Raw genomic sequence first — 21,179 nt, forward strand, 5'->3', positions numbered from 1 at the left:
TAAAGAAAGGTAAGAAAGGTAAGTAATTCTTCATTTGAAGACAGCAGTGAACAGCGCTCTCCATAGAAGGCTCAGCTTTCAATTGAAAGAACCCACCCACTCTCACCGCATTCGTGAGCCGTGCCTTCTAATGAGATCATAATGCTCTCATTTTCAATTGAGAAAGTCAGAGTTCTCTTTTACCTTCAATTTGAAATAGTCAAACTAATAGCTCTTCGAATTGTATTGCATTTTATTATATGAAAAAATACTTGTTTTGTTTCTTAAATAAATTAGTTAGTATTTATTATGTATGTTGCACAATGCGAATATATTTAGTTGGTGTTAGTTACAAAAATTCTTGTTGCTTGCTTTTGCTTCGATTGTTTTCGAACTGAGTTTTGTTTTACAAAAAATCTTATGCACTTAGATAATTACTAAATAGTAGTATTGTGTTAATTAGACTAAAAGATTTCATAAAACATTTGTGCAATAAAACGCATTGCAATTAACCACTCACATTTTAATATTTATAAATAAATACAAAAATTAAATATGTAAATATACATATACATATATCTAAATATATATTTGATCAATTTGTGGAAATAATTCGCTGAACAATAATAATAAAAAAATGCTCGTGTTTGTATTAAATAATTTAACAATTTGTTTCTTTGCTGTTTGCACTTGTTGTTGTTTTGTTTACATACATATAATTAAAACCCGATTCTGTTTGAACAATATTGGTAAATAGATTCATCGACTGATTTACACCAGCGACTGTTGATTTGAAATACTTAAAACTATATTTTCTATACATAGAGCTCGATCTCGTAATACTACTAGTAAATGTTTTAATATTAATTTCAGAACTGTAATACGCTTAAACGAAATTTTGATTGATTTGCTGCTTTGTGCGAATAACTCAAGTTGTGAAACAGAAAATATGTTGTAAATGTATATAAAAGTTATTAGAATACAGCGAGTTAAGTTCTGCGAACTTGCAAGCATATAAAATTGATGTATTAGTGAATATTACATAAGAGCACAACAAACAAAGCCAAATAATTGTTATAAAATAAAGGCAATTAGAGTTTAGACTGCTTAACGATATGCACTTAAATGTGTAAAGCTCAATGAACGTAAAATTAGGTTAATTACATTAAAAGTGTTTAAATTAATTATTGAAAATGTACACTTTGGAGCATAGACAATAAATATTTTAGTGGACGTAACATGGTATCGCAATCGAAATTGTACAAAATATAATAATAGTAGTATAATAAATGTAAATAATGCAAATCAAAAATCTTTAAGGCTTAACGAGTATCAATTGGAAAATTGGAATCTTGGCAAATAAATAATTTAAATACAGTGATTAGTTTAACTAAATTAGCAACAAAATTGTGTTTAGCATAATAAGTTAGAGTAATAATAATAACATAACAGGAAACGTGTTGTTTTTGCAATACTATTCATTTTCAATATAGAACGCGGCAAATGCTGCAAGGACGACAGACAGCGAAGTGGCCTCGCTCTGGGATATTTGTTACTAGCGGGGAATGAGTACAGAGTTAGCGGAAATAGTTCTGAGTGTGTATGTGTTGTAGATAGGATACATTGGCCAAAAGTCTATTTGATGCGACGCAACGGCAGCGTTGGACTGTCCGGCGGCGTCTCGCCACCGGTGCTGCCACCTGCACTGCTGCCGCCGACTACGATCTGCTGCAGTGAATGCTTCTTGGTGATGCTCTTGAAGGGTGCGCCCAGTTTCCTTGGACCGCGTGGCGAGGCCGAAGTAAGTGCACTCATAGTATTGGCCTCCATGGCTGCTGTGGAGCCAGCCGAAGGCGAAGGCGCCAGTGCTATTGTGGGCGTGGCATCAATAGATGCTTGCACCCAGCCTGCCAAGCAACAAAAGCATCAATACAAATTTTCAGTTGCATAAGCATTGGACTTACCTTTAACTGAGGCGCGATTGTGATCTATCAAAGCAGCTGCCAGTGGCGCGCCAGAGCTGCTGGCATTGGATTCACGCAAGGTGCCCAGACTGGACATGGGCATGGGATTGTAGATGCGACTGGCAAAGTCCTCAAAGGTAGTGCTCTCCTTATAGCGCGACGAGACGCTGTCCAGCGAACGATTGCGCTCCTCATAGCTGCAATGAAAATGAATTAGATGAAATGGAAATCTGGAGCTGCAGCCAATCCGTAACTTACAACTGCTGATAGAGCGGCAGAGCAGCGCGCTTGGTGCGACTCGCATTGATGGCCGTGGCGCGTATGAGCGTGGCCAGGCAGGCGCCGCTGACAACACTCTCGTTGGCCAGCGGTCCAAACCAAGGCACCTCAGCCTTGCGATTCACTGTGACACGGAATAATCCATTGCGCAGCGGATAGACGACAATGAGCACATCACAAAACTCCGTGGGCAAAATGTCGCGTCTGTAGTCACGATGATGTTCGCTCCACACAATGTGCACCTCATCGTTGCCCAGATGACGCGTCTTCAGCAGCAGCGCCTCCGATGAGTCCGAGGGCATGCGCGTGGCCACATGATAGACCAGCTCCAAAAATGGCGTGGCATAATAAGGCGCCGTAGCACCGCAGCCCTGACGCGGCAGCCCGCCCAGAAAACCATTGTGCGTCTCCAGCTCAATCTCCCAGCCCAGCGCAGAGACAAACATTTCGTACATGCTGCTGCCGCTGGTATTCCGCAAAATGCTGCTCTTGTCCTCCTGCCCGGCGGCCACATAGATGACAGCCATCTTGTGTGTCTCCCGACACTTTTGCAAGTCGACATTGCGCAGCTCGCGCAGCAGCTTCTCGCTGCGCTGCAGCAAATGCGTGCGTGAGCGTCGCTCCCAGCCAGCCAAGCCCAGATGCGAGAAGAGCAGGCGGCAGTACTGGAACGGCGACTCCGAGCGCGCGGACAAGCTGCCCGAGTCATGGCTCACGCTGGCGCTGTGCAGTGAGCAGCTGGAGTCGGCATGCTTCAAGGGCTGCGCAGTCAGATGCTCTTGCTCCAGCTGGCGCTGATTGAGTATAACGGATATAGCCTGCGCCTCATGGCCGCTGCCCAGGGGACTGCAGCTGGGCGCATTCAGCTGCGTAACGCTGGGCGGCACGCACTCTGCACTGGTGTGTCCAATATAGGCGAGCATATCATCCAGCTGATCCAAATCTGGCGCTGCATCCTTAGCCAGCGGCAGCACGCCTGGCGAACGATGACGCAGCGTGTGCCGCGGCAGCTGCAGCGACACTGGCGTCAAGCTGCAGTCCGGCGTGGGCGCAAGCTTTAGCTCAGCCTTGCGCGGCTCCGAGTAGAGTATGGAGGCATCCCAGCAGGCTTTGCCATTCAAATCACGCATAAGCACGCGCACCTGCTTCTCGGCTGTGATTAGGCCAGCGGTAATGCCGCCGCCTGGCAGCTTCAGCGTAGGCAGCTCAATGAAGCTGGCCACCAAGCCAGCGTTCAGCATAAAGAGCTGCAGATTCTGTGCATTCACCACCGAGGGCAGCTCCATGGAGTCACGACGCTCCAGCGTATTAATGCCGCTGCTGTTATAAATGTCATCCTGCTCCTCCACCATGGAACTCAAACGTGAAGCGCCAATGCCCATGGGAAAGTGACCCAGATGCGTGACCAGCTGCATGGCCACGGCGCGTGCGCACAGCTTTATGGCCGTAATGCAGGCGTGTATAGTCTCCGCCGTCTGATAGCTCGCCTCGGGCAATTTGCCATCGCCCTGCAGATCATCGTGCGCTATATGCATATCAAAGTCATCATCCGCCGTAAGCTTAACGCGCTCGTGCCTGGGCGCAGCTGAGGCCACTTGCAGCAGCACGCGCAGCACTTGCAACACCAGCGTGTCGCCTTGCTCGTTGTACGGCGTCAGCATCACCGCTGCAGGTATCGCCATGCAGAATTCGCCCAGACATAGCATCAGTGAGGTTAGCACCACCTTGTCCGCATCCTTGGGCTTGCTTACGTTTTGTATTTCCAGCGCACGACACAGCGAGCTGATGATCAACTGCGGCAGACGCTCCACAGCCGCCAGCTGCGCACCACGCTCCGCGCACAGCTTCAGCGCGTCCACAGCTATGACAGCCACTGTGTGATGCTTGAACTGCAGCGCTTGCAACAGCACTTGCAACACTTCGCGTATGCGTGGATGATAATTGGTGTTCGCTTTGGGTGGGGTGACATGCTTGGCATGCGGCACCGTCTGCTGGAACTGGCCACGTGGAGGCGCATGCGGTTGCTGCTGCGGCTGCGACAGTCTCAGCAGCAGCCACTGGCCCAGCTGGCAAAGCGCTATGCAGCGCGCCTTGGCCGAAGGCTCACGACGCGCGCAACGCAGCATTATGTTCAGTATATGATCCTGCAGATCAGCGCATTCCATTAGCTCGAATTGCTGCGCTGTAGGCTGCAGCACGGGGCGTGGCAGCAGCGTGGGCGGATAGCAAAGCAGCGAGCCCAGCAGCGAGGCGACCTCAGCACGCGGCGTGCTGCGCGTCACCTCCAGCGAAGTCAGCAAAATGGCGCTGGCATGCACCAAATCCAGCAGCAGCAGCGTGTGCCCCGGCAGCAGCAAACTGAGCAGACGTGGACCCTCCAGATGCTTCATTATAGCATAAATCAAATCACGATCCTCACCCGTCAGCAGCTGATGCAGCGCATGATAGAACAAAGGCAACTGTGGCAGCCCAATGGCGCCTTGCAGCGCCAGCGAGCAGAGCAGCTGCAGCGCCCAGAGCTTGCCCTTCTTGAAGCTGCGCTCCAGTGTGAGCGCACCATAGCACCAAGGCGCTACCACGCCTATGGGCGGCACTAGCGTCGGCGGCGCCGGCGTGCTCTGATTGTCCGTCGATATGCCTTGATTCTGTTTGATTTTGATTAGATTCTGCGTCATCTCGAGCAAATGCTTGAACACCTGCGCATGCAGCTCCGACTTGTTAATGCGATTCACATCACCCAGCGCGCCCAGCATGCGTTTCCACATAATCGAGGTGGAGTCGGGCAGCCAGCCCGTGGCAGCGCCGCCCAGCATAATAGAGCGGCGATCCGAGTTGTAAGAGCCGCCACCAAAGCTGCCCGAGTTGTCGTTATCCTCAGCGGCCAACACATCGATTTGCAGCTGCGCATCCTTAATGCTGCCACCCTCAATGCCGCTGCTGGCTGTGGGCGAGGGCGAGCGCGAGCCAGCGCCACTTTCACCATCCTCAGTGGCAAAGTCTTCCTGCTGCTGTGAGCTGCAGCGTTGGCGTTGACGTGGCTTGCTTGGCGGCGCCAGCGAGTCCAGCGACATGGCGCGTCGCATATCCTGCTGCTGCTGCTGCACAGGCTCAAGCTCAATTTCAATCTTAGAGGCGCTTGGCTGCGCTGTTTGGCGACGTCGCATGCGCATGCGCGAGTTGCGCGCAGCTGAGGCCAAACTGCCCTCGCTGTAGCTGCGGCTCAGCAGCGGACTCAGCGGCAGCGTACGCGATCCTTGTGGCACGCCGCCCTGCGATTGCGTATGCTGATGATGCGCACGCTGCGTTGTGGGCAGCAGTGGCGCCTGACTGTTGCTGCCCGTCTGCGAGCTCTCCTCGGAGCGACTGCTGTTCGAGTCACGCTCCCGCTGCGCCTGGCTGACCACATTGCTGTTGCTGCCGCTGCCACTGCCGCCCGCTTGCCACACGCTGCCAATGCGCCGCCGCTTGCCGCGACTCTCGGCCACGCGGTCCAGCGGCAAATCCAACAGATTAATTCCATAGGTATAACGCGAAAAGACGCGCGTCAACGTCTGTATGGTCTTGTTCCATTCTATGATCAGCTCCTCGCGATGCGTCAGCGACTGCAGCACATTGAGAAACTTCTCCCAGAGCAGCACATTGACCGGCACATTGGTATGCGCGCGTATCCAGGTGACTATCAGCGTTTGGAATATAGCCGAGCCGAGTATGCCGCCCAAATTGGCGCACTTGGCGCCGCTGGGCGGCGGCTGCTGATGCAACACCACCGAGGTGACCTGCAGCAGCACAAGCAGCAGCTGCTCCCAGGTGCGCGACTCCATGCGCGTGTTCATCACCATGGTGCGATAGACGTTCAGCACCTTCTTGCATATCTCCGTTTGCTCCTGCAGCGGCGTCGAGTGATGATCGCGTGTGCGTGCGGGAAAGCAAATGTTCAGATTAGCCGTGTTCACTAGGAAAACATTCGCTGCATTCGTGACAAAGACTTGGAGTACGTTTTGCATGCCCGCGCGCAGCACCAGCTGCTGCTCCTTGCTGCCTTGCTGCTGCATGGCGCCCACATAGGAGGGCGTGCGCAGGCGCTGACTGCGTGGCGTGCCGCCTGCATTGCTGTTGCTGTTCGGCGTATGCAACATGCCTGACTGGCCATCATCGTTGGGCTCCAGCAGAAACGGCGGCGGTGTGCTGCCCGTCATCCAATCCCTGTAGACCGCAATGGCGGTGCGTATTGCCTCGATTTGCGCCTTCGAGGTGAAGTTCAGCAGAAACGCCTGACGATAAACCTCGTGCACAAAGTTAATGTTCTCACGGCTCACATAGAAAACATCGCGCACTATCAGGCCCTGCTGATAGCCCAGCAGGCGAGCATGATCCACGCCCTCGATCTGCAGCGCACAGTCCAGACGATGGCTAAGCAAGCGCTCGTGCGTAAAACGCGACACCCAGTTGATGAGCACCACCACACAGGAGGCCATCACCTCCTCCTTTTTGTGTATGGCACGCATCACAGGCAGCTCCAGGCGTGGATTGTATATGGAAGTGCTGGCATCAAAGCTGGGCGAGAACACAGGCAAAAAGACCTCCTTGAAGCGCTGCAGCAGAAACGCAAATGCGCGATGATCCTTCTGCGCTCGATTGTCGCGCCAGCGCAGGCAGGCGGCGGTTTGTACCATGCTATTGAGTAGAACTTCGAGTCCATCGCGTGGATCTGGTGGCGCTGACTTTTCGCTGGATGAGGGCGGCAGCAATGCCACCAGCTCGGAACTCTGCACTGGATGCGAAAAGGCGCTGTCATGAAATACGGAAGCCATGCCGCCGTCTGCTTTCATATTCGGATGCGTTAGAAAGTCTGTAGCGCTGAATTCAGTATCTGGACCCAGCACTCCCTTCTGTGGCACTATAAGTCCTGGTATTAGATCCGCATACATGGCATGCACATAGCCGGGCGCATTCTCGCCCAGCGTTTGATACCACAGCAAGAAGTATCTGCAAAAAGTAAAAGTTTAGCATACGCTGCACCCCTCTGAATTTATTCAACACTCACTTGACACCCTCGCGTCGCAGCTTGGGCGAGTTGCCCAAATGCAGCAGCTTGGCCATAATGCGGCTGAGCGAGTGACATTGCCAGCGTCGGGCGAGCAGCTCCGGCAGCAGGCATAGTATCTTCTCCAGCAACCAGAGCGAGCCGTCCAGTTCCTCGCGATGCGCTTTGTGCACTAAATAATAACATAAAATTAATATAAAATCAAAAATAGCGTTTGCATTCCATGCAATTTGTTTATCCCAAGCAAACGGAACGAGCATAAAATGCTAAATAATGTGTATGTGTATGTGTGTGTGAAAGAGACAGAGACAATGCAGGTGCTTAAGGTAGAGGCCGCTAAATAGGAATTCAACAAAATAATTATTGGAAGCAAAATGAATGGCAAACACTCCAAGAAGTCAATGCGTTAAATAAACCATAAACATATCAAAAATTATATGTTATGAAAGTGAAAAAATGTTTTTTTTAATATGCAAACGCTTCAAAGTCGAGACAAACTTACCAATGTGAAACGGAAGTTCTGCAGATAAGAAATTACGAATAGATAGAAAAATAGAAGATATTAAAATTTAGCACCCATTTTTTTGTTTGTATATATAGCATAGCCACAACGTTTTTGTTATGCTAGCACACGCTGCGAAATTTATGAAACTAAAACCATTAAGATAAAAGACACAAACAAGCAGCAATAATAATTATTTAAACGCGTTTGTTTTTTTTTTGTTACTTTTTCAAATTGTAAAACATAGATTAGAGAAATTAGGACAGCACAAAGAGAAACGTGGTTGAGTTAAGAATACTCTAAAAATTCAAGGGCATCAGCTGCAAAAACTTCAGATTCTTTCTGAACCCCCTTTTAGGACGCCCTTGCATAAAAGAAATCAAAACGCGTTGCAGAAAAGCTGAGCTAACTGCATTTCAACTTTAACTTTTTTTGCAGACAAAATAACAGTGTATAAGACCATTATAGACATTTTGTTTTTGCGCTAGTTTAATTACCTTTTTGCTTGAGATTTGCCTCGGCCTGAATGAAAGTGTCGTAGAGTATAAAGTAGACATGGCTATAATTTGTCTCGAACAGCGACTTGGACTCTTCATAATCGACATTATCTGCAAAGAGAGTGAAAATAAAATAAGTTTCATTATATTGATTGCCATAATTTCTTAACCACTTGTTGCCAAGGATTACACAAGTCTTGATATTGATATTGATTGTTAAATAAAAGCAGAGAATCAGCACAAATTAAATGTAAACGTTATATGGTGAGTATTATATGAAAATTTATCACCAGAAAATAAACTATGACGAATAAACAAAACCGCAGTTATATAGCGGTTTAGACGTTTAATGAATCAGTGCCAAGGGTGCTGCTGGTAGATGAACGCAATGATGAGAGCGCTGGGGTAAGGGGGAAAACGCAGCAAAACAGAAGAAAGCTTAACCAAGAGAGAAAGAGAGAGAGAGAGCGCGCAAGAAATCTTAAAAACTGGTTTCGTAGAAGGCCAAAACGAACAGAAAAATACAAACCAACGCAGAAATGTGTTGATAAACTTACAAACAATTGTAGAAAGAAAAAACCTATATCTATGTGTATGCATATATGTGCGTGTGTGTGTGTCTATGCCAATTGACAACAACAAAGTAGCAGATAAAACAGCGTGAAATATAGGCACCTGTTGAGGATTGAGAATTTGCTGGCCATGTTAAGCGATTTGAAAATCGCCGGCGCGTTCAATGACACAAAAAGAAAGTTAAACAACAACAGACAGCGCATTAACAGTCAAAGACGGGGGGAGTAGCAGGCGCATATTTACAACTGGCTATGTACATGTATGTGTGTGTGTGTGTGTGTCTGTGTTTGTTACCAACAATGCTGCCACTCAGTCAACAATTGCCGTTGTTAGCTTTGTAATAATTATTTGTGCCGCATTTATCTTTGCAGCTAACTTTTTCACACATTGTTGTTTTGCCTGCTTGTTGTTATTGTTTTTCTTTTCTATTTTTTTGTTGGTTTTTGTGCATAAATTAATGTCGTTGCTATTTGTTGCGATATGCTGTTTGCATATGTATATGTAAAGTTGTTTCGCTCAGCAGGAAATAGCATTAGCGACTGTAGGTAGTTTTATCATGTTTAATAAAACAACAATTTATAAGCTTGGCAAAAATTGGTTCATTTTATATGGCAATGGTCACAGACGAACGCCTACACAAACAAAAGCAATAAATGCACAACCACACACACACACACACATACGCACACACACTTATAGCAGAGACATTGAAAATATTGTTTAATAACTTTACCTAAAATTGTGCGTAGGTGTCGCAAACGTGAGGCCGAATCCTTTTTGCAATCTTGCAGCTTCGCTGTTGACTTCTTAACATCAGCGTGTGATTTCTTTGTAAACATTTTGCACTCTTATACTTAATATTTGCACACAAACATTCTTAAACTATTTCGTTAGATTTTCGTTGCTAAACATAAATAAATCCGCACACACACGAAACACACACACACTCCGACGAGAGGCACCTGCGTTTTATACTTTCTTTTTGCACTTTTTTTGTGTGTCCAGCGGAGCGCCCAGAAGCCAACGTATAGCTTATTAACAATTCCCGCCCGTGCAGCAAACAACCATACGTCGAATTTACTCTTGCTGTTGTTGTTGCTGTTATTGTTTCTCTGGGTGCTGGAGCTTTTCGCAGTTTGTTGTAAATTATTGCTTTGCTATTCATTCTTTCTGCCAGCTAATTGCACTTGCACCCAGCGACTGTCTTTTGGAAGTAACAACGCATTTGATATTGTTATAGTTTAGATTAAACGACTTAATACACATCATTAAACATTATAAATATTAAAGCACGGGACACGAGTGCAACTTTTGCGTGTGTTTTTTACGAAATTTATTTTATCTGTGAGCAGAAGTTATCTGATATCGAGTACAAAACAATAATACGCAAATTAGTATCGATACTCATATAAAACTTTGCCAGCCAACGGTCACACTGCTTGTGTGCCGCAAAAGGCGGCAACTCTATTTTTTTCACTGAATTTTGAAACGTCAAAAACGTTAAACGTGATTTGCACTTTTAAAGCCTTCATTTGAGTTAAAAATTTATTAAAATTAACAAAATGGCCCAAGTGCAAGCAACAGCGCGTCCACCAATGGATGAAGAACGTGTGCGGGCACTAAAGAACTACCGTGCCAAATTGCTTGAGCATCGTGAGTTAGAATCTGGCTTAAAAGCGTTGCGCGACAGGCACAAGGCATCCCAGTTAGTATTTGAAAAGTCGGAGGATGACCTGAAGGCATTACAAAGCGTAGGCCAAATGCTGGGTGAGGTGCTCAAGCAGCTTACTCCTGATAATTTTATTGTCAAGTCGGCAAATGGCCCACGCTATGTGGTTGGCTGTCGCCGGCAGCTCAACAAGGAAAAGCTGAAGGCCGGGACTCGTGTCGCTTTGGATATGACAACTTTGACCATAATGCGCTTTCTTCCCCGTGAGGTGGACCCATTGGTGTATAATATGTCGCATGAGGATCCGGGCAACATTGACTATTCTGCCATAGGTGGACTTGCTGACCAGATACGCGAGCTGCGCGAGGTTATTGAGCTGCCCCTCAATAATCCAGAGCTCTTTTTGCGCGTGGGCATCAATCCACCCAAGGGCTGTCTACTGTATGGTCCACCCGGCACGGGTAAGACTTTGCTGGCACGTGCTATTGCCTCGCAGCTGGACGCCAACTTTCTAAAGGTCGTCTCCTCGGCCATTGTGGACAAGTATATTGGCGAAAGTGCACGTCTGATACGTGAAATGTTCTCCTATGCACGTGATCATCAGCCGTGCATTATATTTATGGATGAAATCGATGCTATAGGCGGACGTCGCTTCTCCGAGGGCACTTCGGCTGATCGCGAGATTCAGCGCACGCTTATGGAGCTGCTGAACCAAATGGATGGCTTCGATGCTCTGGGCCAAGTTAAAATCATAATGGCTACCAATCGCCCAGACACCCTAGATCCAGCACTAATGCGTCCCGGGCGCCTGGATCGTAAACTTGAAATTCCATTGCCCAATGAAATGGCCCGTTTGGACATTTTGAAGATACATGCTGCCCCATTAGCCAAGAAAGGCGAAATCGACTATGAAGCTGTCGTTAAGCTCTCGGACCAATTCAATGGCGCCGATCTGCGTAATATCTGCACCGAGGCGGGTCTGTTTGCCTTACGCGAAGACCGCGAGTATGTCATACAGGAGGATTTCATGAAGGCTGTACGCAAGACTGCCGACAACAAGAAGCTTGAAACCAAACTGGACTACAAGCCCATCTAAACAAATCACTTTAATATGTAAATAGAGCATAAGCGCTGAACATGTAATTTGTTAATTGCATTTAAGAGATGTTAGATAAGCAGGCCACTTAATCGAATGTCATTAAATCGCTGCTGCGCATAGTTTAGTGTCTAAAGTCATGTCTCTAACAACCAGCAGCGTTCTCCACGCTTGTGTAAAGGCTTCTATGTTGCAATTGGCAATATATGGCTTGTTCCCGGGTTACTACAGTCGTAAACGTGCGAAATTTTTGTTAAGTATACCGTTGGGCATTTACTGTCTTGTTGTCGCCACGCTCTTCGCTGTATTCTACGTGCAGCTCATGTGGACAGACTATATAAATGATGATATTAGTCAGCGCGATGTTATTAAGATTTATTGCTATATGAATGTGTGCCTGTGCTTGATAAACTATATCACCCAATGGTTAGCCATGGCGGCCACGCTGCGTTACCAAAATAATTTGCCTTTATTGAGCACCTTGAATGGACTTGACATTACACTCGACTCCATAAAGCACGCACTCTTGTTGGAAGTTTTTAAATTGTTTGGTTTTCCATTGATCATGCTGCTAACATTAATAATTTATGACTGGCTGCAGTTTTCCAAGCTCAGCTGGATGAATACATTTGGCACCATGTTGCCAATTTATCTGGGTAATCAAGTGAACAACTGTTTCTTTGGCAGCATCATGCTGACCACAGGAATCTTAAGACAAATTAATGTTTTGCTGCGCGATATTCAATTGGAAGTAAATAGATTACAAACACCATTGGAGCTCCAGCTGCAGAAACCTTATTATCGCATGCAACGTTTCTGCGAACTGGCCGACCGATTGGACGAGCTCGCTATCAAATTTACACACACCACAACTAACTCCATGTCTTATTTGAAACTAACGGGTGTTTCGCTGGTCATTTCACTGGCTCTCAATTTGGTTATCACCACACTTGGCTTCTATACGCAATATCAGGCAGCAGCGGATTATATATTTACTGAAAACATCTACGACATTACCCAACCCGCTGTACACTTTGTGTTTCTAGTGGTAGCTCTTTCCGAATTCTATTTCCTGTCGCGTCTCAGTCAACAGGCGCTAGACGAGGTATTCATATACAAACATACACAAATACAAATAAAATTAAATAATCTTTACAGGCGAATGAAACGGGTTGCCTGCTGCAGCAAATCAGTTTGCAGCACTCTGTGGTGGATGTGCGCTTCAAGCAAGAGGTTGACGCCTTTTGGTTGCAAGTCCGCACGATTCAATACAACCTGAAGCCGCTGCAATTTCTGGAGCTGGACGGCACACTGGTCAGCAAGATTTTTGCAACAGTCGCTGGTTTCTTATTGTTTCTGATACAAAACGACCTAACGCTCAGATTCTCGCTGAAGTAACGTATTGAATTTAAATTCGACGTAGCGCGTTATCGATAAGGGCTGTTTCAATGTGGTGGTCAGTCGATAGTTAAAACAGCTGTATATAAACAAGCAAAATTTTTAGCATGTAAAATAGCAAGAGGCAATTGTATTATTAAGATTTTTAAGCATAAGTAAAAAGTTAACAAAATGGCGCGTATTAAATGGCGTGCCAACTCCACACACAACATACTGTAAGTACTTTTAATCTTCTAAATAACTTTGTTGCTTTAAATGCGTAAGTATTGCCGGCAGCTCCACTTTAGCGTTACGCTGGTCCTATATGAAGCACTGCTGGCACTCGCTCACGTTCAATGCACATATGGACTCTTCTTATGGCGTTGATGTACTGCTGACGCCCATAATTTGGTTTGTGGACAACTACACACATTGTCTTGGTCCAGTAAGTTTTGCTATGCGCATGCAATTTTCAGTGCATTTAAGTTGACCTGACCTCATTGCAGTTCTTTGTTATTGGTGTTGCTATTTTAACCACTGCCGTCGTTAGCATTGCCTATTGGATAGGATTTCCCTTTTGGTGGGCAAAAAGCCAAGCGGTAACAATTTTTCTGCTTGTTGTGGGCAATTGGCTGCTGTTAAATATCATATTCCATTATGTGATGGCTGTGAAAACTCCGGCTGGTCATCCGCCGGAAGGTGTATCCCTTGTAGAGGCGGTGAGCATGTGTGCCAAGTGCATTACACCCAAGCCGCCGCGTACTCATCATTGTTCAGTGTGTAATCGTTGTATTTTAAAAATGGACCATCATTGTCGTAAGTATTAAGAGCAGCTTTTTAAAGTTATTTGTTATACATGCAATTTATATACTTTTAGCCTGGCTTAATAATTGCGTGGGATATGCCAATCATCGCTACTTTTTTCTCTATATGCTATACACTACGGCAGGCTGCCTATTTCTTATTATAGCAGGCTTGGAAATAGGCCACAAGTATCTTTGGCTGGATCACACCGAAAGCTGGACGGAAGTCGAGCCTCTCGAGGGTCAGCCTGTGAAATTTAACTTAAGCGGTCACGTAATTCCAGTGGTAAGTGTATAAAAACACAGTGCAATGAAATTTAATAATCAAAAATGTATTTATAGACACATCCACATGAGTACGATGATATACTAATGCCGCCAGCTGTGCATAATTTGCCTACGCCAGTTGTAGACTTGGAGGCATCATCGGTCATACGACGACGTGCTTTGTGGTTTATGGCGTTTACCAATGTGGCTGTAGTCATGGCACTAGGCACTCTTTGCACTTGGCACGCAAAACTCATTACAAGAGGAGAGACAAGCGTAGAGGTGAATATTAAAGTTTACCTATGGAATAGCTTTTAAAATCTAATGGTATTGTTTTTTTAAAGGCACACATTAACCAAGCTGAGAGCAAGCGTTTGCTACAAGAAGAACGCATATACATTAATCCCTATAACTTTGGCACTAAGAAGAACTGGAAACTCTTTCTAGGACTTGTGCGTGGCAGGTTTGTAAGCTGTAATTAAATTGTATGTCCATTGTTATGCTAAGGTACAAAATATTCATAGATCTTTTTGGCGCACTGTGCTTTTGCCTTCGTGGCACAAGCCGGAGGGTAATGGACTCAGCTTCCATACTGTGCACGATGCGCCCTTTGAAGATGAGTGGCCATAGTCCATAGTCTGCGTTCCAACGCAGAATGCAAGCTTTTGTGATGTCAGCATGGCAACATAGTTTAATTGCTAGCTACAAACGATTCCAATAGATTAAAATTTAAAAATAAATTATTATATTAGTATCAAGCAGCTAAGTAACAATTAACTGTTTCCATAGAAATGTTTGCCCATTAAAAATAAACAAGCTCACTAACTAAAAAAATAAATATTTCCAAGCTAGTGTTAAAAATGAACTTGTTGAGTATATGCCGTTGTTAGGAAACCTCAAGCCACTGCAACTTGTTGCCAGGACGCCAACTCTGACCGGTTTTGTCGATACAAATATTTAAAGTGAAAACCAATTGCGAATCATGTCGAAGGCCTCCGGTTCTGAAGATGAGCCATTGGTGCCAGATGACTTTGATGATGATTTTTATAGAGAGCTTGGTGAAAAGATACCAGAGGTAAGCATATGAAATAATGAAAAGCACAGTCTGTAAAGTAAGATATATAGGCAACAAAGGCGCTGCGACAGAAGGATACGCCCAACAATGCAGACAATGTGCAGCGTTTGCTCATCTGTGGCACACGCTATAAAAATGATTTGCGCCTGGAGGAGGGACGCTCGCAGGAGCTGCGTGAACAGATTGCAGAGCTTGAAGCACGACTGGAGAATGCAGCGCGCTTGAGTAAATTGGATATGGCTACGGTTGAGGAGCTGCGTGGTGTCATAGGTGCGTATTCATGTATTTGAAAAGAGTGCCTTACTGATTTGCTCTTATAGAGGGTGCCTGGAAGCAGAAGGATGCTGCACAGATACGTGAGCAATCCGCTCAGGATGAAGTGCTGGCGCTGCGACAAAAGCTCGACTCTTCAGAGCAAATGGTGGCGTTTCTCAACGAACGGGGACAATCATTAAGCAGCAAACGTGACGATGGCAAGGAACGCGATAAACTAAACGAGGAAATCAAGGATCTGAACAAAAGACTGCAAATACAGCGCGCCTATACGGCTGAAGTAGAGACTAATATACAAACACTGGAGGCCAAGAATAAGGAGATACTCAAATTATTGGATGTAAGTTACGACTATAATAAAAATCATATGCTTAACTAGCGATTGTAATTGCAGGAAACTTCAGCAGATGCTTGCAACTTGAAGCGCAAAAGCGATGCACTCACCAAGGATCTAAACACAATGAAAAGCGATGAGACCAAATACTTGGAGCAAATTGCTCACATCAAATCAAACAACGAGCATCTGACGAAAGTCAAAGTGCGACAAAACCTGCAGATACTCTCGCTTAAAACGAATCTGGAGCACTTGAACACACTACACAATGCCACATGCAATAAGCTGGCCAAGCTGACAGTGGATCTGGAGTATACAGTGCAGGAGCGTGACAAGAACAAACGTGCGCTTGTGCAGCGCATTAATTTGCTAAAAGTACGCGAAGACGAGCTCATAAAGCAGCGCCAGGAAAATGCCAAGCTTAGCAAATCGCAGGAAACAATTGCGCGCAAATATGGCGGCCTGGAAATGTCCAAGCAGGAAGTGCAGCAGGAAAATCTGCGACTCAAGTAAGTAAACAGAACAGCTAAGCCTTGCTTAAGCTTGATTTGCTTGCAGAACTCAGCTGGGCACACAGGACAAGGAGCTGGAGTCTATGCGCCGCGTTGTGCATCACTTTGAGAAGAACAATGAGAACCTAACCAAGGAGCGTGATGTGCTCAAGCGTGACATGCAGTGCGAGCATCGCAGCGCAGAACAAAGCAATGCTTGCTATCAGGAATCTCAGCATGAGGTGCGCGCGCTTAAGGACATTATCAGCACCATGGATATAAAGATCAAAAAGCAAGCAGAGGACTTGAAAAAGCTCAAGAAGGAGAAATCAAAGAAGTTGGATGAAATACAACATTGGATGGACAAGCTGGATGTGCTGCAAAGTAAGTTAGCTTTTGAAGAATCTATGCTGACTAATTTATGGCTTTGATTGCAGATGATATACATCTTAAGGAGAACTACGAAATTGAATTGAAGCGCACCATAAGCGACCTGGAGGCCAAGTGCGCTAAGTTTCAGCAGCAACATGATGTGCTGGCCAACGAGCGTCAGAGTCTGCAGCGCGCGCTACAAACAACTGATGAGGATCGGCAGAAGCTGCGAGATCAGCTGAGCAATCTGCAGTCACAAATTGAGGCGCTGAAGGCAAAGATAAGCTATCGCGATGGCGAGCTGAGCAAACTGCAGCTGCAAATCGATCGCATGGAAAAGGAGCGACGCATGCTGCGCAACGATGTGCGTCATGCTCAGCTGGGGCAGCAGCACACCAAGGCGGAGCTGTTGGACAAGCGCAAGGAAAACGATCGACATGCCAAGTCGCTGCAGGAGGATGAGCAGCGCCTTTCGCGTCTGCGCAAAGAAGTTGACAATCTGATGAACGAAAAGAATTCGATAAGCGCAGCGCTGACCAAGCGCAACGAGGAGTACGCGCGACTGCAGCACAATTTGGAAAATCTGCAGAATGCACACGATCAAGCGGAGCGTCAATGCGGCCAGCAGCAGGATGACATGCGTCTGATGTGTGTGGAGATTAAGAATTTGCGCACAGAGCGCAATGTGTTGCGTGCGGATCGAGAAAGTGCTGCCGATTTGCGGCAGGAGCTGCTGCAAATGCAGCGTATACTGAATCAGGAGCGCATCAAGGCGCGCGCGCTGCAGGATGAGATGATGACACCCATGAACGTGCATCGCTGGCGTCTGCTGCGTGGCAAGGATCCCGAGAAAATGGATTTACTCGAGCGCATTCACATACTGCGCAAGCAATTGCTTACCCAAAACGTGGCGGTCATGGAGCACGAGCGTGCGCTCAGCGAGGCGCAACAGCTATATGCAGCGCTCAAGGAGTTTATGCTCAAGTTGCCCAGCCACAAGGTGCAGGCGGAGCTAAATACTGTCAAGGTAGCATTTATATTATTGTTAAAAAAATCAAAGTTTATTTCAATCTTCTTTGCTTACAGGCAAATCTTTCTGCGAAGGAACGCAAGCTCAAGGTGCTGCTGGCCGAGCTGAATGCCAAAGATGCTGACGAAAAGTCCAATGCGGTTAAATTGGATGAGCTGCGCTGCAGCTTGGCACAAACGAAAGTGCAGCTGCTTGAGGAGAAGCGACGCAAGCAGAAGCTTATGGAGGAGCGTCAGTTGTTGGAGCAAATGCAGGCGCATTGCTACTCGGCGCCAGCTCAGCTGCCACGCACTTTGGGTGCGGGCTTCAAGATGGTCAGCACGCTGCTTTAGCAAATAAACTTCATCTACAGAACTGAGGGCCACTTGATATTTTATCTTCACTGGACCTTATAGTGTAGTGCACCATTTGCTTAGCGTCCGTGTTGGGTTTGTTGGGCATCAATTGATCTTTCAACGTTTGCTGAAAGACATCGATGAGACATTCGCGTGCCTGCAAATCGATTTCGTTGATGCTCAGCTCTGCCTGCATTGCCTTAATCTTGCGGCTCTGCTGGTGAGTGATGTGCCGCTGCTTCCAAAGACGATCTACGATGCTGCGATCTGGCACATATTGCAACTGACGCTTGAGCTTCTCATATCGACGTTCTGACTCCTGCAATTGCGCTTGCACACGGCTGCGTTCGATGCCTAGACGTATGTTACGCTTGAGCAGCAGCTGTATCTTGCGCAGCAGCTCGAACTTCTTTGGATCCTTGGCGTACGTCACACGCCAGCGATGTATGTGGCAGGGATGCTTCATCTCCTCCGTGAACGCAGTAACACGCAAGCGTTCCCGATTGAGTTGACGCTCCAGCCGCACCACCTCCTGGCGCATATTGCTCGTCTGTGTCAGCGCACGCTCCAGGCAAGAATTCGAGCTGCGTAAATTTGATATCTCTAGCTTGAGCAGACGTATGTCCTCTATGCGTTGATTATACTGCATTGTGCCGCGATCCAAAGCAAGTTGCATCATGCTTAGTTTTTCGTTTTTCAGCTTTAACTCATCATTGCGTCGCACCATTTGCAGCCCCACTAGATTCTTTTCCTTTTTGAGGTCTTCGAGGCTACAGCTGACCTGCTTGAAGCGCTTCTCATCCTGATCTATGGTGCTGATGAGCTGCTCGCTGCGCATTTTCATTTCATGTACCTCGACGCGCATGCGCTGTAGCTGCTGATCCCTGCTGTGTATATCGTTGAGCTTATGCTTGACAGCGCTGTTCAATTGATCGATTTGATTTCTTAAGCCAATCATGTCCTTTTCGTTAATGGCCAGCTGAGTGGTTAGCTGATTCACCTGAAAGGATAACTTGGAGTTAAGCGATTGCACAGTCTGACGATCTCTGCAGCAGGTGGTGTAGTTTTTCTCCAAAGCCGCCTTCTCACTGAAAATGAGTTCCATTTGCTTCTTGACACTTATATATTCCTCATGCTTTAGTCGTAGTCTCTCAAGCAACGTGGTAATGCGTTCGTTTTTGTTCTGCAACGTTTCTGCAATTACAAGTTGAGGGTAACATGCAGTGACTGGTTTTATTTTGAAGCAGCTGCCACTTACCCTCCAAGACTTCGATGTTTTTGGAAAGATCGTTGGTCTCCGACACTAGCTCTGCTTTCTCTTTTTGCAAATGATGTATCTTGTTATCCTTTTCGTCTAAGGTCTTATTGGCGCGATCTAGCAACACTTGAATATCTTGAATTTGATTGCGCTGATTGAATATATCATGTTTCAGATTGCTCTGCGCATCCATCAAGGTAACAATTTCGACTTTCAGCTTTTCTCGCTCACGTGTTACATCATCACGCTGGCGTTTAACCTCTTCTACCTTACTGTTGGCATAGAGCAGCTTCTTTTCAACGACCACCACCAGATGGCTAGACATAATAGTACAGAATAAGTATTTTTAATTAAGTCGTTAGAGCAGACTTACCTCATGGTCGACTCTTGCTCTATAAGATCTTGATTTTTTTTGGAAATTTGCATAAAGCGTCGACTGAGCAGCGCATTTACATCGGCTTTCTTTTTAATTTCATGTAGATGTACTTGCTTAATTAACTCCAGAGATTCCTTTTCTCGTTGCACGGTCTTTATGTCATGTTCTAAGCCACTAGCTATCACCTTAGACTGAAACTTTTCCTCCTCCAGTCGATGATTCTGCTTTTGCAGCATATAGTTCTCTTGTGTCAGGCGATCAGTGCGATGCTTAAGCTCCTCCGTGAGATGCCCACACTCTTCATATTTTCTCTGAAAAACACGCAGCTCTGCGTTTGTTTGATTTAGTGCCTCCAATTCCCTTCTCATGCTTAACAATTTCTCCTCCAAGTGTTCAATATTGACGCGATTCTTATTCATAACAGTATACAAATCAGCTTCCATTGCCTTGAGCCGGTTATGCTGCTTGGTTATTGTGGTACGATGGTTTTCATTAATCTGTTCAAGTCCCGCTGAATAATATCTATTAATCTCCAAGCGCTTCTGATAGTCCTTAATCTCGCCAGCCAGCCGATCGCGTTCACGATAAACTAAGCTGCGTATGCGCAATTCTTTGCTAAAGAAAAATTACCACAAATTATGTTTCGCATGCAAATTTATAGAGTCAAAGAACTTACGGATGAGCTTCATGTTCGACTTCTATGTTGTTCTTGCTATGATCATAAGCTGAGCTTTCTTGCCTTAGACTATGCTGCCTTACGGTCTCTCTGTGCTGCACCGAATCAGCTGTGCGCCACGCCTCTTCCACCGACTCCTTCAGTTCATCCATCATGCTATTCGACATGGCCGTTGACTCCAACGCCAGACGCAGTTTCCGGTTTGCTTCTGCAATTTGCTCTCTCCTGTCAGTGCCCTCTGCCACTTCTGCCGCATAGAGCTGATGCATGCGGCCAATAATGTCGACAAAGCGCTTCATTTTGGCAGCTATAGCTGAATCCACATCCATGAGCGCCTGTATGAGCTCATAGCTTCTGAAGAAGAACTCTTGGTTCAGATCTTGTATCAAATCTAGCTGCGCCACCTCTTTTTCCTCCACATTTTGTAGAATTAGAGACAAGTTTTTATCTGTCTTTCGGGATCTTCTAGATGTAATCGACATGTTGAAATTGCTTGTATTCGATGAGTAATATAAAAATATATTAAACCAATTGCAACAAACTGCATTCAAACAAAGGAAACGTGCAACAAAAAATAAACAAAAAGAGCACGTTTAACAAAAAAAAAGATAAACTGTATAGTAACAGAATATTGTGTTGAATAAACAATATTTTTGAAAAGACTGCTAGATAACATTAACATTAATTGGTTTTAAGAAAAATATTATATTTATTTAACTCGTTTTACAGTTTTACTTTGTTTTAATCAGAAAATATATGATTACACATTAATATTTATATTATTATATAACACTGCAATTAATTTCCTGCTATATAGTTATTACATATTAATAAACTTTTAAACATAAAATGAATTCATAAAGACAGAAAGCTATAGCCGGCTTATACCGACTTTAAATTATTTACACA

At 45.7% G+C, this 21,179-nt stretch overlaps 6 protein-coding genes across 7 annotated transcripts; 4 read left to right on the plus strand and 2 right to left on the minus strand.

Annotated features, from left to right (window-relative positions):
* Positions 1–1,378: 1,378 nt before the first annotated feature.
* LOC108604009 (probable Rho GTPase-activating protein CG5521) lies at positions 1,379–10,140 on the minus strand. Of its 2 annotated transcripts, XM_017993251.1 has the most exons (7): positions 9,572–10,140; positions 8,266–8,376; positions 7,769–7,786; positions 7,267–7,438; positions 2,202–7,208; positions 1,944–2,140; positions 1,379–1,886 (listed from the first exon to the last, which is right to left on the minus strand). In XM_017993251.1, exons 1-7 carry the CDS (start codon positions 9,675–9,677, stop codon positions 1,615–1,617), a joined length of 5,883 nt encoding a protein of 1,960 aa, XP_017848740.1. In that variant the 5' UTR covers positions 9,678–10,140; the 3' UTR covers positions 1,379–1,614. The 2 variants fall into 2 exon arrangements, with proteins under 2 accessions (XP_017848740.1, XP_017848741.1); XM_017993252.1 differs by lacking the exon at positions 7,769–7,786.
* A 143-nt stretch (positions 10,141–10,283) lies between these two features.
* Positions 10,284–11,733, plus strand: LOC108602146 (26S proteasome regulatory subunit 10B). Its single transcript, XM_017990178.1, has one exon. The coding sequence runs from the start codon at positions 10,401–10,403 to the stop codon at positions 11,601–11,603; it is 1,203 nt and encodes a 400-aa protein (XP_017845667.1). The 5' UTR covers positions 10,284–10,400; the 3' UTR covers positions 11,604–11,733.
* A 9-nt stretch (positions 11,734–11,742) lies between these two features.
* On the plus strand, positions 11,743–13,001 carry LOC108601286 (putative gustatory receptor 97a). The gene is made up of 2 exons (XM_017989186.1): positions 11,743–12,708; positions 12,762–13,001. The coding sequence occupies exons 1-2, from the start codon at positions 11,743–11,745 to the stop codon at positions 12,999–13,001; spliced, it is 1,206 nt and encodes a 401-aa protein (XP_017844675.1).
* Positions 13,002–13,124: 123 nt separating this feature from the next.
* LOC108602468 (palmitoyltransferase ZDHHC16) lies at positions 13,125–14,786 on the plus strand. Its single transcript, XM_017990591.2, has 7 exons — positions 13,125–13,216; positions 13,278–13,425; positions 13,487–13,796; positions 13,858–14,069; positions 14,126–14,332; positions 14,395–14,513; positions 14,575–14,786. Exons 1-7 carry the CDS (start codon positions 13,173–13,175, stop codon positions 14,678–14,680), a joined length of 1,146 nt encoding a protein of 381 aa, XP_017846080.1. The 5' UTR covers positions 13,125–13,172; the 3' UTR covers positions 14,681–14,786.
* Positions 14,787–15,032: 246 nt separating this feature from the next.
* LOC108604512 (cilia- and flagella-associated protein 58) lies at positions 15,033–17,979 on the plus strand. Its single transcript, XM_017994016.1, has 7 exons — positions 15,033–15,125; positions 15,176–15,395; positions 15,446–15,738; positions 15,793–16,241; positions 16,291–16,607; positions 16,661–17,622; positions 17,682–17,979. Exons 1-7 carry the CDS (start codon positions 15,033–15,035, stop codon positions 17,955–17,957), a joined length of 2,610 nt encoding a protein of 869 aa, XP_017849505.1. The 3' UTR covers positions 17,958–17,979.
* Positions 17,943–20,828, minus strand: LOC108604513 (cilia- and flagella-associated protein 58). The gene is made up of 4 exons (XM_017994017.2): positions 20,271–20,828; positions 19,592–20,209; positions 19,219–19,535; positions 17,943–19,154 (listed from the first exon to the last, which is right to left on the minus strand). The coding sequence occupies exons 1-4, from the start codon at positions 20,750–20,752 to the stop codon at positions 17,968–17,970; spliced, it is 2,604 nt and encodes an 867-aa protein (XP_017849506.1). The 5' UTR covers positions 20,753–20,828; the 3' UTR covers positions 17,943–17,967.
* Between the last annotated feature and the right edge of the window lie 351 nt (positions 20,829–21,179).

This window comes from Drosophila busckii, chromosome 3R, assembly GCF_011750605.1.
Source record: "Drosophila busckii strain San Diego stock center, stock number 13000-0081.31 chromosome 3R, ASM1175060v1, whole genome shotgun sequence".
In the NCBI taxonomy this organism is placed as follows: domain Eukaryota; kingdom Metazoa; phylum Arthropoda; class Insecta; order Diptera; family Drosophilidae; genus Drosophila; species Drosophila busckii.

Coding starts and splice junctions, on each gene's coding strand:
- LOC108604009 (XM_017993251.1), bottom strand. CDS start 9,677: ATGTTTACAAAGAAATCACACGCTGATGTTAAGAAGTCAACAGCGAAG. Junction 8,377..9,571: donor ACACCTACGCACAATTTTAG/GTAAAGTTATTA, acceptor CTCTCTTTGCAG/ATAATGTCGATTATGAAGAG. Junction 2,141..2,201: donor CTGCCGCTCTATCAGCAGTT/GTAAGTTACGGA, acceptor TTTTCATTGCAG/CTATGAGGAGCGCAATCGTT.
- LOC108602146 (XM_017990178.1), top strand. CDS start 10,401: ATGGCCCAAGTGCAAGCAACAGCGCGTCCACCAATGGATGAAGAACGT.
- LOC108601286 (XM_017989186.1), top strand. CDS start 11,743: ATGTCTCTAACAACCAGCAGCGTTCTCCACGCTTGTGTAAAGGCTTCT. Junction 12,709..12,761: donor GTCAACAGGCGCTAGACGAG/GTATTCATATAC, acceptor TAATCTTTACAG/GCGAATGAAACGGGTTGCCT.
- LOC108602468 (XM_017990591.2), top strand. CDS start 13,173: ATGGCGCGTATTAAATGGCGTGCCAACTCCACACACAACATACT. Junction 13,217..13,277: donor AACTCCACACACAACATACT/GTAAGTACTTTT, acceptor TATTGCCGGCAG/CTCCACTTTAGCGTTACGCT. Junction 13,797..13,857: donor AAAAATGGACCATCATTGTC/GTAAGTATTAAG, acceptor ATATACTTTTAG/CCTGGCTTAATAATTGCGTG.
- LOC108604512 (XM_017994016.1), top strand. CDS start 15,033: ATGTCGAAGGCCTCCGGTTCTGAAGATGAGCCATTGGTGCCAGATGAC. Junction 15,126..15,175: donor TTGGTGAAAAGATACCAGAG/GTAAGCATATGA, acceptor TAAGATATATAG/GCAACAAAGGCGCTGCGACA. Junction 16,242..16,290: donor CAGGAAAATCTGCGACTCAA/GTAAGTAAACAG, acceptor ATTTGCTTGCAG/AACTCAGCTGGGCACACAGG.
- LOC108604513 (XM_017994017.2), bottom strand. CDS start 20,752: ATGTCGATTACATCTAGAAGATCCCGAAAGACAGATAAAAACTTGTCT. Junction 20,210..20,270: donor GTCGAACATGAAGCTCATCC/GTAAGTTCTTTG, acceptor ATTTTTCTTTAG/CAAAGAATTGCGCATACGCA. Junction 19,155..19,218: donor AAACATCGAAGTCTTGGAGG/GTAAGTGGCAGC, acceptor TTGTAATTGCAG/AAACGTTGCAGAACAAAAAC.